At 43.3% G+C, this 14798-nt stretch overlaps 1 protein-coding gene across 1 annotated transcript in view; it reads left to right on the top strand.

Moving 5' to 3' along the window:
* The window catches only part of HECW1 (HECT, C2 and WW domain containing E3 ubiquitin protein ligase 1), a 310169-nt gene that overhangs the window by 149898 nt on the left and 145473 nt on the right, over positions 1-14798 (top strand). The window contains exon 7 of the mRNA XM_056112411.1: positions 10246-10340. Coding sequence (XP_055968386.1) covers positions 10246-10340 — 95 coding nt within the window. The remainder of the gene's footprint in view (positions 1-10245; positions 10341-14798) is intronic.

Genomic DNA, 14798 nt, shown 5'->3' with positions numbered 1-14798 from the left:
TCCTTTGGCTCAGATTCACTGCAATACAGAAAGATACTGCTAGCTGCCAGAGGAATAAGTATCAGATTTGTTCAGAGATGAAAACTCTTAATCAGAACAACTAAATGTCAGTGCCACAATTAGCCAAACTGACTTTCCTGGATTAACCGAGATATGCCATTTCAGTAAGAAAGCAAATGGATACATACATGTGTCTATCTCAACCCATAGTTCTGTATACTTTGGGGAACTGTGTCTCTCACTAGAGAAGTTAGAGGTAGAGAAGAAGACTCCAACTCTAACTTCTCAGGCTTTCACCTTCCAGTCAAGGAGACAAATACATTCTGCTTAGGTGTGTGGGGACAATGATGAAGAGCACACTAACTGGTTTTGGGACATCAAATTAGTTACTACCCCTCAGTAAGAGGAGCGAGTAGTCAGAGTTGAACAGGGAGAGGAAAATAGAATGTGAGGTGGTGAGATAAGTCTTGGCCAGAGACAGCACGTGTAAAAGTACAGAGATGTGGATGAGGAGGTATGAGGAGAGGCAGGGTGGGCGAAGAAAGATTTGAGAATGGAATCCTCTTGAGAAGGAGGTAGAGGAAGAGAAAACATTCAGTGTGTAAGATTAAGGATGGATTTAAATTCTTTGGTAACAGAAACTTTTTTTACATCATCATCATCATCAATATGTCCTTCAAGCAAAATACATGTCCCCTTCCTTTGGGTTTATTTGGGTTCTGTGACCTTGTGCTGGTTTTCATGCTGATGGCATACTATTCTAGCTTCCAGCAGAGACTGATTTATTAATTTAGTTTACACTTACTACTTCATGGAATCTGTGAGACAACTGTGCTATGGGAAACACAAGGTGATCATGAGGAAGGGTGCATTAAATCATCCTGGCCAGGCTAGTTTCTCCACCCATCTTTTCCCGGGGTGGAGCAGAGGTCTGGCCAAGCTGCTGAGCATCTGAACAGCAAGTGAGACCCACAAATGAACTACATGGTCAAGCCCAGTCGCTGCTCAGGATTTTGAGAGGTGAAATACAGTTTTGTTTTAAGCCACTAAGTTTTAGATTCAATTAGTCTACAAAAATAGTAGCAGTAGAAATCCAAATGCCTTGCAAGTCAGGGGAACACAGCCTGGTGAATATCAGAGGAGTCAGAGGAGTCCTGGTCTACAGTGTGTCTGCAGAGGGTTGCCACATGGGGGCTGTGGTGGCTTCAGAGGAAATGAATTTAGCCAGCTGCTGAGAACGAGTGCAGGCCGAAGAGAGAGTGACTGCTTTATTCGGGCTTGTTTAGAATGATCATAGATTTGGGTCTGAAAGTCCTTAGTCCCAGTAAACCTTGTAGTCCTGGGAATGCTGGTGATAGGTGACTCACTAGTGGATCTCCATCTGTGGAGAGGAGGCAAATTGTTCAAAGCATCCCTCAGGAAAGATGACTCTGAGTTGGCACTGAGGTGGCCATTATGGAGAATAGAAATTGATTGGAACATGTGTCATTAGAAATACAAAAATGTGTTCTCATTTAATACTTGTGCCCAACCTCTTAGCAAGGAACTTTCATTTTTTCTTTTTTTATGTTAATGAGATCACATGAGAAAAAAGAATACATCGCAGAAATTTAAAAGTGATTTTTATCTCTTGGGCAAATAAAATAGAACTTCCTTCTCCCCTCCCCCAGATTGGTTCTCTGTCCCTGTTAAAGATGTTCTGTATACAAATGACTTGCTTTTACTCAAAAAATATAGACAAATGGAGATAGAATAAACAAGGGCTTCCATATCTCCACCTCCAGAGAGAGCTTCAGTAAAATATGGATGGAACACCATTTCACTTACTATTTCCTTGACTGAGACATGCAATAACTTTCTCATAAAGCCCTATGGAAGGTAAGGGCAGATAGAAAGTGAATTTGACAGAATATATGGGGCAGATGAAGGGAAACTGACCTAACATGCTGTGTCTGACTGGGCCTGCAGCCAGATTTGTGAGGCTGTGTCTTAAGGGTATGGCAAGATGTCCTTGGTGTCCAATTAGACAGACAGACATAGCAGATGGGTATGAAGGTGACCGATGCTACTCCAGGAAGTTTCCAGGGAGTCTGTGCTTGGGTTACTAGATCCAGTCCTAGACATGTCATCTGGGTTAAGGCTGCTGTCCTAAATAGAGGACTAATAATAGTAATAGCAGAAGCAGAGCAAAACATTGCTTTCTTTTTCCCATGTGCCAGGCAGCTCACTGAATGCCTTGCAGGGGTATTACTCCATTTAATTTTCATAACCTTCTGTATAGTAAAGTGGCAGCCCACAAAATCAACACCCAAAACTCCATGACTTTCTTATATACAAATAACAAAAGAGAAGAAAGAGACAATAAAAAAAAAAACAATCCTGTTCCCCAGAAAATCAAGTACCTTGGAATCAGCTTAACCAACAAAGTGAAGGATACAAGGAAAATTACAAAACACTACTTCAAGAAATAAAAGAGGACACTGGGAAATGGAGACACATCCCCTACTCATGGATAGGGAGGATTAACATTAACATTAACATTCACTGTATCACTGTATCACTATCAACCTGTTCTTCATCGATTTCCTTGAGCAGGCACCAGTAATGTCTCCATTCGTCCTAACCCTGGGATTTTAGCAAGTGCCACATTGGAGGCTCTTTCAGGGTCAGGGAAATGAGATACATCATTGTTACTGGGTTTTGGCATATGGAATACATCACGGGGGAACTTGCCAGACTCTGCCATGCAGGCAGGATACTCACGGTAGCCTGCCGGGTTCTCCAAGAGCTAGAACTAGACAATAGGCAGCTGCATGCTTCCGGGAGTTTGGCTTTTATAGTCTCTGGGTCTTGGCCATTGATGGTATTACACGGTGCCGGGGGCAGTTGGTGGGTGTAACGCCTAGCTACTGGAAGATGGGGGATCTGGGTGGAGGAGGCCCAGTCCCTATCCGAGCCCCTCGGAGATCTCAGCCCCGGGTCCCGCAACATAAAACGTTAACATTAACATTAACAAAATGGCAATACTCCCCAAAGCACTATACAGATTTAATGCAGTCCCTATCAGGATACCCATAACATTTTTCAAAGAAATAGACAAGACACTCTTGAAATTCATATGGAACAATAAAACAATGCTTGGGAAAAAGAAGATGGGTGGCATCATCTTCCCTAACTTCAAACTGCATTACAAAGCAGTAGTAATTAAAACAACATGGTATTGGGCTAGAAACAGATCTGCAGACCAGTAGATCAGAGTTCAATATTCTGTCACAGACTCTCACATATATGACCACTTAATCGTTGACAAAGGAACAAGAAATGTGAAGAAGAACAAGGAAAGCCTCCTCAATAAGTGGCACTGGGAAAACTGGATAGCTCCCTGCAAAAAAATAAACTCTGACCTCTGTCTATTGCCAAGCACAAAAGTCAGACCAAAGTGGATTAAAGACCTTATTATCAGACATGAATCCATAAAGTACTTGGAGGAAAATATAGGCAGAACCCTCCATGACATTGAAGCTAACAGCATCTTTAAGGATGAAACACCACTGACCAAGCAAGTAGAAACAAACATAAACAAATGGGACTACATCAAACTAAGAAGTTTCTGCACTTCAAGAGAAACAGCGACTATAATATAGAGAGAGCCCATAGAATGGGAAAGAATATTTACCGAATACCCATTAAGGGATTAATATCCAGCATATACAAGACACTAGCAGAATTATACAATAAAAAAACCTCCAACTCCATCAAAAAAATTGGGAGAAGAAATGAAAAGAAGCTTCCTCAAAAAAAAAAGAAATACAAATGGCCAAGAGACACATGAAAAAATGCTCTACATTGCTAGTCGTCAGGGAGATACAGATCAAAACAACAACAAGATAACACCTCACACCACAGAGATTGACACACATTCAAAAGAACAAAAGCAACCAGTGCTGGCGTGGATGTGGGAAAAAAGGGATGCTCTTTCACTGTTGGTGGGAATGCCAACTGGTCCAGCCTTTCTGGAAAACAATTTGGACATTCCTTCAAAAACTAGATATTGAGCTTCCATATGACCCCACAATACCACTTCTGGGAATATATCCTGAGGATGCAAAAAAGCATAGTAGAAATGACATTTGTACCTTTATGTTCATTGCAGCACTGTTCACAATCTGGAAACAACCTGAATGCCCAAGAACAAACAACTGGTTAAAGAAATTTTGGTACATCTGCACAATGGACTACTATGCAGCTGTTAGGAGAGATGAAGTTGTGAAATTTGCTTATAAGTGGATAGATATGGAGAGTATCATGCTAAGTGAAATGAGTCAGAAAGAGAGGAATAGACATAGAAGGACTGCACTCATTTGTGGAGTATAAAATAACATAACATGAGACTGACACCCAAGACAGTAGACACAAGGGCCGGGAAGACTACTCCGTAGTTGGAAGCCTGTCTCATGAGCTGGGGGAGAAGGCAGCTGGAATGGAGAGGGGATCACTAAGAAAATGTGGTTGGGAGAATCAGTTAGAGTGGGAGATGTGTGCTGAAAGTAGATAAAGGACCAAAAATTGATGGCCTCTCAGTATCTGTGTTGCAAACCATAATGCCCAAAAGTAGAGAGAGAGTATGGGGTAAATTGTCTGCCAGGGAGGCAAAGAAGAGTGGGAGGAGGTATACTGGGGACATTGGTGGTGGGGAATGTGCACTGGTGTAGGGATGAGTATTTGAACATTGGATGATTATAACTCAAACATGAAAGCTTGTAACTGTATTTCACGGTGATTCAATAAAATTTTTAAAAAATTTTTCATGACCTTACAAATACAGAAGTCAGTTCTTGTAAGAGTTGAGTCTTGAAGAAGACCCACTCCCTTCTGAGTCTCCATGCTGGAGGCCGTTGTCTTCATTCTCCACTCGGAAAGCTGTAAGATCTCTGTAAACTTTGCCTGCAGCACAGCCCCTGCAGTGTCCTCTCCTGAAGCTGGATGAAGAGCAATTAGAAGAATGTGCAAAGCAGATTGCCAGTTCCCTCCCAGGGAGCAGGGATCCCAAACTGGTCTCAAAGGTCACCATAGTTCTTTTAGATCCTTTGTTCCAAACTAGGGAGTATAATATTCAACTAATATGAAGGTCTAAGCAGGCACCGGACCAGAAGATACCTGTGTCTCCTGCCACCTGCAGGGACTGTCGACGTAAGGGACTAGTCAGCAGTATGATGCTTGTGTCCGATTAGGCTTCTTTGTATGAAAGAGAGAAACCACATGGCCACTTCTCACAACAGAAAGGTGTATTGATGTACAGGGGTCTTCTCTCTCCGTTTTCACATCTGTACATTTTCCTTCTGGACAGAGCCTATTCCAACAAATAAATGCTGAAAATACCAGAGTGGTATTTCTAGTTCAGCAAAGGGGCTTGTGCGTGCCATGCAACATGTGCTGACTTGTTGAAAGCCTGCACCATTATTGTTACAAAATGGTACATACACAAACCTGAACTAGAAGCAACATAGAGTGCAGGAAATATGTCCACTGCTCTCAGCAGTACCTTGCAAGCTGATGTAGGGGATCGAAACGCTTACAGAGAAGGAAACAAACTAAGAAAACTGCCACTTTCACTGTACAAATTCAATGCAATCCCTATAAGGATACCCATGACATTCTTCAAAGAAATGGAGCAAACACTCCTGAAATTTATATGGAACAATAAGCCCCCACGAATAGCTAAAGCAATTCTTGGGAAAAAGAAAATGGGAGGAATCAACCTCCCTAACTTCAAACTCTACTACAAGGCAGTAATAATTAAAACAGCATGGTACTGGAACAAAAGCAGAGCTGCAGACCAATGGAACAGAGTTGAATATACTGACATTTCCTCCCAAACATATAATCATCTAATTTTTGATAAGGGGGCAAGAAAAGTGAAATGGAGCAGGGAAAGCCTCTTCAACAAACTGTGCTGGCAAAATTGGACGACTACATGCAAAAAAGTGGGCTCAGATCTCTGCCTAACACCATGCACAAAAGTAAGATCAAAATGGATTTATGACCTCAACATCAGACCAGAATCCATAATGTTTATTGAAGACAAAGTCGGCAAAACTCTCCATGATATTGAAGCTAATGGTATCTTCAAAGATATCATGCCACTGGCCGAGCAAGTGAAAACAGAGATAGACAAATGGGACTATCTTAAACTAAGAAGCTTCTGCACCTCAAAAGAAACATTGACCAAAATACAAAGACAGCCTACAGAATGGGAAAGGATATTCACCAAGTACACATCCGACAAGGGGTTGATATCAAGGATATACAAGGTACTGGTTAAACTCCACAAGAAGAAATCACCCAACCCCATCAAAAAATGGGGTGAGGAAATGAACAGAAACTTTCGCAAAGAAGAAATTCGAATGGCAAAAAGGCACATGAGAAAATGCTCTACATCACTAATCATCAGAGAGATGCAGATCAAAACCACAATGAGATATCATTTCACACCACAGAGACTGGCCCACATCCACAAGAACAAAAGCAACCGGTGCTGGCGCGGATGTGGCGAGAAAGGGACCCTCCTTCACTGCTGGTGGGAATGCCAGCTGGTCCAACCCTTTTGGAAAACAGTTGGACGACTCTCAAAAAATTAGAATTTGATCTGCCATTTGACCCAGCTATAGCACTCCTGGGAATATATCCCAGAGAGGCAAAAAGGTATAGTCGAAGTGACATCTGCAATTGTTTGTTCATTGCAGCACTCTTTACAATAGCCAGAATCTGGAAAAAACCTGAGTGCCCGAGAACAGATGACTGGTTAAAGAAACTTTGGTACATTTACACAATGGAGTACTATGTAGCTGTTAGAAAAGATGAAGTTATGAAATTTACATACAAGTGGTACTACATGGAAAGTATCATGTTAAGCGAAATGAGTCAGAAAGAGCGGGATAGACACAGAAAGATTGCATTCATCTGGGGAACATAAAGCAACAAAAAGGGAGAGTAACACCCAGGAATGGCTGAGATTAGTACCAGGAATTTTGCTCCATGAATGGAAGGCCAGCCACAGGCTCTAGGTGAAAAGGAAGCTCAGATAGAGAAGAGAGTACCAAATGAAGGGTGTTGTGAGGGTCCTCCCAGGGTGGGAGAAGCATGCTAAAAGTAGTCGATAGACCAAACATGATTGCCACTCAAAGCCTCTCTTGCAAAACACAGTACCCAAAAGAAGAGAGAGAGAACAAGGGGGAATACCCTGCCACAGAGGCAGGATGGGACGGGGGGGGGATGGGGGGGGGGGGGATGCTGGGACCCATGGGGATGGATGACGGGCACTGGTGGAGGGATGGGCACTTGATCATTGTATAACTGAAACCCAAGCACAAAATTTGTAAGCCTATAACTGTACCTCATGGTTTTTCACTAATAAAAAAAGAAAAAAAAAAAAAGAAAACTGCCACTCCAAGCCAAGGGTGTAGCAGCTAAGTGGCACCTGTTTTCACCAGGCCAAACGAAATCATCCCCATCCCTAACGGACATCTGAATGAATGCAGGTGCTATAGGGCACATCTCTGAGAACTCTGGGACTGTCACTGTCACTGTCCTCCCGTTGTTCATCGATTTGCTCGAGCAGACCCAGTAACGTCTCCATTTTGAGATTTGTTACTGTATTTGACATATAGAATACGTCACAGGTAGCTTGCCAGGCTTTTGCCTGAGGGCGAGATACTCTTGGTAGCTTGCTGGCTCTCTGAGAGGGGCGGAGGAATCAAATCCGGCTCAGCCGGGCAGGCTGCACGCAAGGCAAATGCCCTACCGCTATGCTATCGCTCAAGCCCAACTCAGGGACATAGCACTAAAATTTGACTACAAATTTCAAGCAGCAACAGATTCCCAGCAGGATTACAGGCCTGTTCCATCCCAAAGCTACAGGCACTGACTTCAGCATGAACTCATTATGGTAGTTCAAGTGCAAGCCATTGCATTTAGATCTTTGCCCCTAGATCTCATGCAGCACAGACCACAGTAATGAATCAGGAACTTGGCCATACCTCAGTATGGACAGAAAATCCAAACAAGGATTTAAAATATCCTAACTTTCTGAACTCCTAGAGGAAGATTTCAAAGCACATTCCTATCACACTTCTAGTAAGCAGAAGAAATCTGTTGGATTATAGTTCCAAGCATTTTAGGCACAATGTTGAGTTGTCTTTTCTCCTCCCACATAGAGCTTATGTTATTTGAGTTATACCTACTATAGTGCTCCTGGGGGCACACCCAGTTCCACCAGGGCACTCCCAGTCCTTCATGTTTATCTTTAACCTCTCCTTCGTGTCTTCTTTCCCAATCTGTTAGTCACAAATATCTCCAAATCAGACATGGTAACTTGTAAAGTCAAACTTGATGGCATTGGATTTTGTATATGTAAGTGAAATATTTGCTTCTCTTTCCTTTATTCCCCTTTGAATCTTTATTTTAGAGCAATGTCCTTTTTGTATCAACACAGGAAGATGGTCAAGGCGAGGCTTTTGTTATGTGGGAGTTAATTAATTCTAAAATATTAACTCCTGGGCATCCATTGCATTTACTTGACTTAGGCCTTAGTTGCCCTTAGATTGACCTTAGTTCCTTATACCCCAATAAAGTTTTTTTCAGTTACTTCTTTTTGGGTCATGATAGAGCTTGCTCCATAACCGTGCTCTTAGCCTGTTTTTATTGCCCTTAGACTGTCCCCTGTTAAACCCAGGCTAGCTTACTGGTTGCCCCAGGTACATCCAAGGCCCTCAGTGGGACCCATCTTTTGTGATGTTAGGATCTAAGGCCAACCTAAGGGCAACCGAAGCTTAAGTTAACTAAATATGAAGGATGTACAGGAGTCCTTTAATATATTTTAGAGTCAATTAACTCCCATATTACAAAAGCATAGCATAACTGTCTTCAGCGACTTCTTATCAGGACATCTTTTATGACATCTTATCATTTCATTCCTACTTTGGGCAAACTTGCAGGCTATCGAATGTAGCCTGCCCACAGGGCAGAGTCTGGCAAACTCCCCTTGGCGTACCAAATATGCCAAATACCAGTAACAATGATGGGTCTCATTCTCCTAAAGAGCCTTGAATATAATCTCAGGGTTAGGATGAAAGAGACGTTACTGGGGCCTGCTCGAGGCAATCGACGAACAACAGGATGATGAAATGAAATGATGAAAAAACTGTCTTCATGTACCTATACAAAAAGGACATTGCTGTATTTTTCACTATAGCCCATCACTGTCTTCACACCTGGAGGATTTTGTTTGATAAATCTGCAGTAAATCTTATGGACACTCTTTTATATATAATTTCTTTCTTTGATCTTGCAGCTCTCAGTATTCTATTTCTGTGGTTTTTGTCATTCTGATTAGTATGTGTTTGGAGTATTTTTTGTTTGGATTTCTTCTAGCTGGTGTCCTTAGTCTTTTGGATGTGGGTGCATGTACTCTTTACCTCTGTGAACTTCTCAGCAAGGATGTCTTTGACTGTTGCTTCTTCATCAGGGTTGCCTTTTTTGGCACTCTGGATCCCCAGTGATTCTTACATTATTCCTCTTTAATTCATCCTGAAGTTCTCGTCTTCTATTTGTCTATCTGAGGCTTTTACCCCTTCTTCTGCTGTTGCCTGGAGATTTTCTGCACCTCATCTTGGAGCTCACTGATTCTGTCCCCACCAGCTGTTACTCTGCTGCTGAGGATTCCATTGAGTTTTTCATTTCACTTACCAAGATTTTCAGTTCTGTTATTTCAGTTCTGTTGATTACTGGTTGAGTTTTCCGGGCTACCACCTCACTTACTAAGTGTGGTGGGATTGTGGCAACTTGGAGTTGTTTCTTGTGATTTTCTATGTGACTATGTGACTGAAGTTAGATATCTTTGCTTATGGTGAGCTATGGAGAGGTGAAGAAATGTGGCTGTGGAGTATAGTGTAGACAAGGCTAATCCTGACCTGGAGAGGGGGGCAAGATGGTGATTCTGAGTACCAAGTCAGTCCCTGTTGCTGACTGCCACTGTGCTAGCCTTGGCGTCCATCTGGGACTGGGTGGGGTCAAGCCACAATCTTTGGTTTTTAAAGCCATCATTGGTGAGATTTACAAATAGCTTTAGATGAGCCCAGCATGGCTCAAGGGAAGTACATTGCAGTTCCTTGGGAAGTGTCTTCTCTGACTCTCTCTCTTCCTGCGGAATACCATACTTATTAATCTCATTTTACTTTTGTCTTCCAGCTGAAACTAAGATCTGCTTCAAATATTACCATGGAGTAAGTGGAGCTCTGCGAGCTACCACCTCCAGTGTCACAGTCAAAAACTCTGCAGCCCCTGTAAGTATTATTTCTTCCTCTTGTCAGACTTGCTTCTAGTATTTCTTAACTTTATTATTTTTATGTTGTGTGAACATACAAAAATAAACTGATTATGAGTTGTATAGTGAAGAAAAATTAGATCTGAGAACTGACCTTTCATATCCTTAAAATTATTTATAATTTTATCTCATCCTCCTTTTGATTTAGGCACCAGATATTGTTATTACAATACTATTAATAGCATGGATTCAGGAATGTAGTGTTCCAGCTCCACACCCACCACTGGTGTTGGCATCCCTCTATCACTCCACACATGCCTCAAGGTTCATTCTCAACCACTACCCTAACCCTGTGACAAGCAGATTAATTTTAAAACTGGAATGATAATTTGGGTCACATATTTATAATAGTGTTAACGTTTGTGGTTTTAACATAATTGTGAGTTTCCAAAGAAAAGGTGCAGTGGGTGCAAAGGGGACTCGAGTGTTCTGTGCCTGAGAGAGCCACCTCCCCAGGCAGGACAATGGCAGAAGCAATGGAGGGTGGAACGGAGAAATAGGACCCGGGCCCTGGACTGATCTGCTGTCGGTTTATTTCTCTCTCCTCCCTGGTGTAGTAAAATCTCTCCCCTTTATGGTGCAGGCGCAGTTGTTGTTTTGGTCGTAGTTCCGGTCAGCACAGTTCCATCATCCTAGTCTCCTCGTAGACAAAAAAGTCCTCTACTTCATTGTATCTTCTTCCTAGTCTCGTCGTAGTCTTGTAGTTCTCTGCTTCCAGTCATCGTTGTCGTCTGGTTCTCCCTCTAGTTCCAAAGTCCCCAAAGTCTCCATTCTCTTCCTGTAGTCTCCAATGTCTAGTCTTTGACCTTGTAGTCTTCAACATCTAGTCCTCAAAAACCTCGAAGTCCCAAAGTCATCATTCTCCTCCTCTAATCTTCAACATCTAGTCCTCTCTTACCCCTTACAGCATAGTAGTATAGAAATCATGAAGGGTGGGGATACACAAAGGTGGGGTTGAACATTATCATAACAGCAAACAGATGTAAAGCCACTCCATTAGGAGATTAACTCAAGAACAAAATCTCATCTGCGGGTTCAGCACTCCAGATTACTAGGAGATCTGCTCAAGGGCGGGATTCCATCCAGGGTGTATTGTTTTCGCCTTCCCTCAGCTAGTAATTCATTTAAACATTTCATTTCATTTCATTTCATCATCCTGTTATTCGTCGATTGGCTCGAGCAGGCCCCAGTAACGTCTCTTTCATCCTAGCCCTGAGATTATATTCAAGGCTCTTTAGGAGAATGAGACCCATCATTGTTACTGGTATTTGGCATATTTGGTGCGCCACGGGGAGTTTGCCAGACTCTGCCCTGTGGGCAGGCTATATTCGATAGCCTGCAAGTTTGTCCAGAGTAGGAATGAGATAATGAGATATCATAAAAAGATGTTTTGATAAGATGTCTTCGGCTGCCGGAGCCCTGGTCGGGGTGGGGAGGAAAGCTCAACCCGCTCCCTTCCAAGGGACTCCGGCGAGGAACAGCCAGGCGCAGGGGCAGGAGACTGACTGCACTGGTCTCGTCCGGGAGCTGCATTTTGTAGTCTCTGAGTCTTGGCCGTTGATGGGATTACACGGCGCCAGGGGGCCAGGTGGTGGGTGTGACCCCCGCCTACTGGAATTTGGAGGATCTGGGTGGAGGATGCTCGACTCCAATTCGAGTAGGCTCGGAGATCTTGGCCCCGGAACCCGCGTGGCTTTGTCCCTCTGCCAGTACCTTCATGTGAGCGGAGAGTGGTCTCAGCATGGTGGTGGCTGGTCCTGGAGGTCTTCGGCTGCTGGAGCCCTGGTTGGGGTGGGGAGGAAAGCTCAACCCACTCCCTTCCAAGGGACTCCGGCGAGGAACAGCCAGGCGCAGGGGCAGGAGACTTAAACAATTTAAACAATCACAGTAAATTTACTTCTTATAATATTTCTAGTCATTTTATATGAACACAGTAAGAGATATATTAAGTGTAAAGGTTTGCTTTTCCTGGGGACATCTCACTATATATTCCAGACTACAGATTAGTCTTTCCTAACCCCAGCAGGGTCCTTATTCAGTTACGTCTTTTGGGTCATGACAGAGTTTATCCATGACTGTGCTCTTAACTTATAGTTAAGTATTATGGCAGTTGGCCTGGCCCATTTCAATGCCAGGGTAGCTCACAGCTTGGCCTGGGTCCATCCAGTCCCTTGTTGAGACCCTGCTCTTAGAATGCTAGGAACTAAGGGCAACTGAGGCATAAGTCAAGTAAATATGGTTTCCCAGAAGTAAATATTATGTTGGAGTCAATTAACTCCCATGTTACAAAGCATGGCATCAACTGTCTTCCTGTATCTATACAAAAAGGCCATTGCTAAATAAACCATGAAAATGACATAAAGGAAAGAGAAAAGCAATATAGGACCACTAGTGCTTAATGGAATTGGGTGTGCCTCAGGGGCACTGTCCTGGGAGCAACCCAGAAAACTTTAAACTCCCTGTGGATGGAGTAAGGACAACCCAATGTTATCAAACACATAATTACTTGAGCTCACCACCAACAAGGTTTCTAATACTCTAAACAGATGTCCTTATGTTAAACCAATTTACCTCATTATTCCCTCACTCTACCCTCTGATCAGTTGGCAATCTGAGTCCTGTAATCCAGGCCAAAAGTTAGCATCATTTGACACCTTCCATTTTCTTTCCTTGCTTCTTTATATACTCAGATGAATGAGATCATCTGGTATTTGTCCTTTTAACTCTGAATTTACCGGATAAAACTGTGTGGGTGGTCGTGCGAGAGCACCAGCGATCCTGAGGGAAACTTCAGAGGGAACCAGATGGTTCGATTAGTCTTTTGCCCCTATACCCAGGTCGGACGACCGATTTGCACATCAGGACCGCTACAGACCTCCACCAGAGTTTCCTCTGGCTTCGCCCTGCCCAGGCATAGCCATAGGGGCTGGAGCGATAGCACAGCGGTAGGGCGTTTGCCTTGCATGCAGCCAACATGGCTGACCCGAGTTTGATTCCTCCGCCCCTCTCGGAGAGCCCGGCAAGCTACCGAGAGTATCTCGCCTGCACGGCAGAGCCTGGCAAGCTCCCCGTGACGTATTCGATATGCCAGACACAGTAACAACAAAGTCCCCAATGGAGACGTTACTGGGCCCGCTCGAGCAAATCGATGAACAACGGGAGGGCCTTTACCTTTTACCTTTTAACTCTGAATTACTTTAATAGAACACACTCCAGTTCTATCCAATGTACAGTGAACTCTATAGTTTTATCTTTTCTTATGACTTTATAATATTCCATTCTATATATACAACTCAGCGTTTCTATCTGTTCATCTGTATTTTGGATATCTGAGTTGTTTCTATATCCTGGCTAATATTTTAAGTGTATGTGAATATAGTTATGCATGTATTTAAATATTTAAATTTAATTAAGGAACTGTGATTTGAAAAGTTATCGATAGTTGAGTATTAGTCCTAGCATTATTTCCATTACCAGTGTCAGTTTCCTTCCACCAGTCCTCCTGTGCAGCTTCCTTTCCACCTGCCTTTAAAATTTGGTGGTTATAGTTTGGATCTCATGTTTTCAGTGTTGTTGAGTCTGTGCTTTGGGTTTATAGCTATACTACTCCCCTACATAGGTGTACCTGTGACCCCAATACTTCCCTTTCTTGGCTTCTTTCTTCCGTCAACTGATCTATTTCTCAACTGATCTATTTCCTTCTCTGTCTTTCTCTTAATCATACCCTTGTGTTAGGGTGATCTAGGCATCCACCCTTTACTATAAGGTAAGGTAAGGTAAAGGCCCTCCCGTTGATCGTCGATTTGCTCGAGCGGGCCCAGTAACATCTCCATTGGAGACTTTGTTGTTACTGTGTCTGGCTATCGATAATTTTTTTTATTATTGATAATGAAGAGCATATGATGTCTCTATTGTGGCCATGTGATTTTGGATTTCTGGTATTTTAGTAATTAAGTCCAGAGGGATTTCTGCCAAAAGCCACTGCATTCCGAGATTGGTTTGTGTGCCTCTGGGATCATGGGTGTTCAGGAGGAGAGGAGTCGTTTGTGAGCAGCAACACAGGGTCTTGTGCAGACAGGGGGAAGAGCTGGTTCTGCCCCACCCCCATCCCCAGAGGCCCCGCACACCCCATCACTACAAGCCCGTACCTCTCTTTCCCTTAGGCTCTGAAAGATGGTGGTCACCATGCTGCCGCAGAGGGGGAAAAGGTGGAGGGATAAACACCCTTCCCCTCCCAGGGTAGCACGGGGCCATACCTTAGTTCACAGCCAGAAGCATTTCTGCCAAAAGCTTCTGGGTTCTGAGATTGCTTTGTGTGCCCCTGGGATCATGGCCATTCAGGAGCGGGGGAGCTGTTCCTGGGCAGCAACACGGGGTCTCGTCTGGGTGGGGGGAAGGAGAGACGCGGATTTTTTCA

The sequence above is a fragment of the Sorex fumeus genome, unplaced genomic scaffold (assembly GCF_029834395.1).
Source record: "Sorex fumeus unplaced genomic scaffold, SorFum_2.1 ptg000002l, whole genome shotgun sequence".
Taxonomy (NCBI): domain Eukaryota; kingdom Metazoa; phylum Chordata; class Mammalia; order Eulipotyphla; family Soricidae; genus Sorex; species Sorex fumeus.
This window is presented reverse-complemented; position numbering and strand designations above follow the sequence as displayed.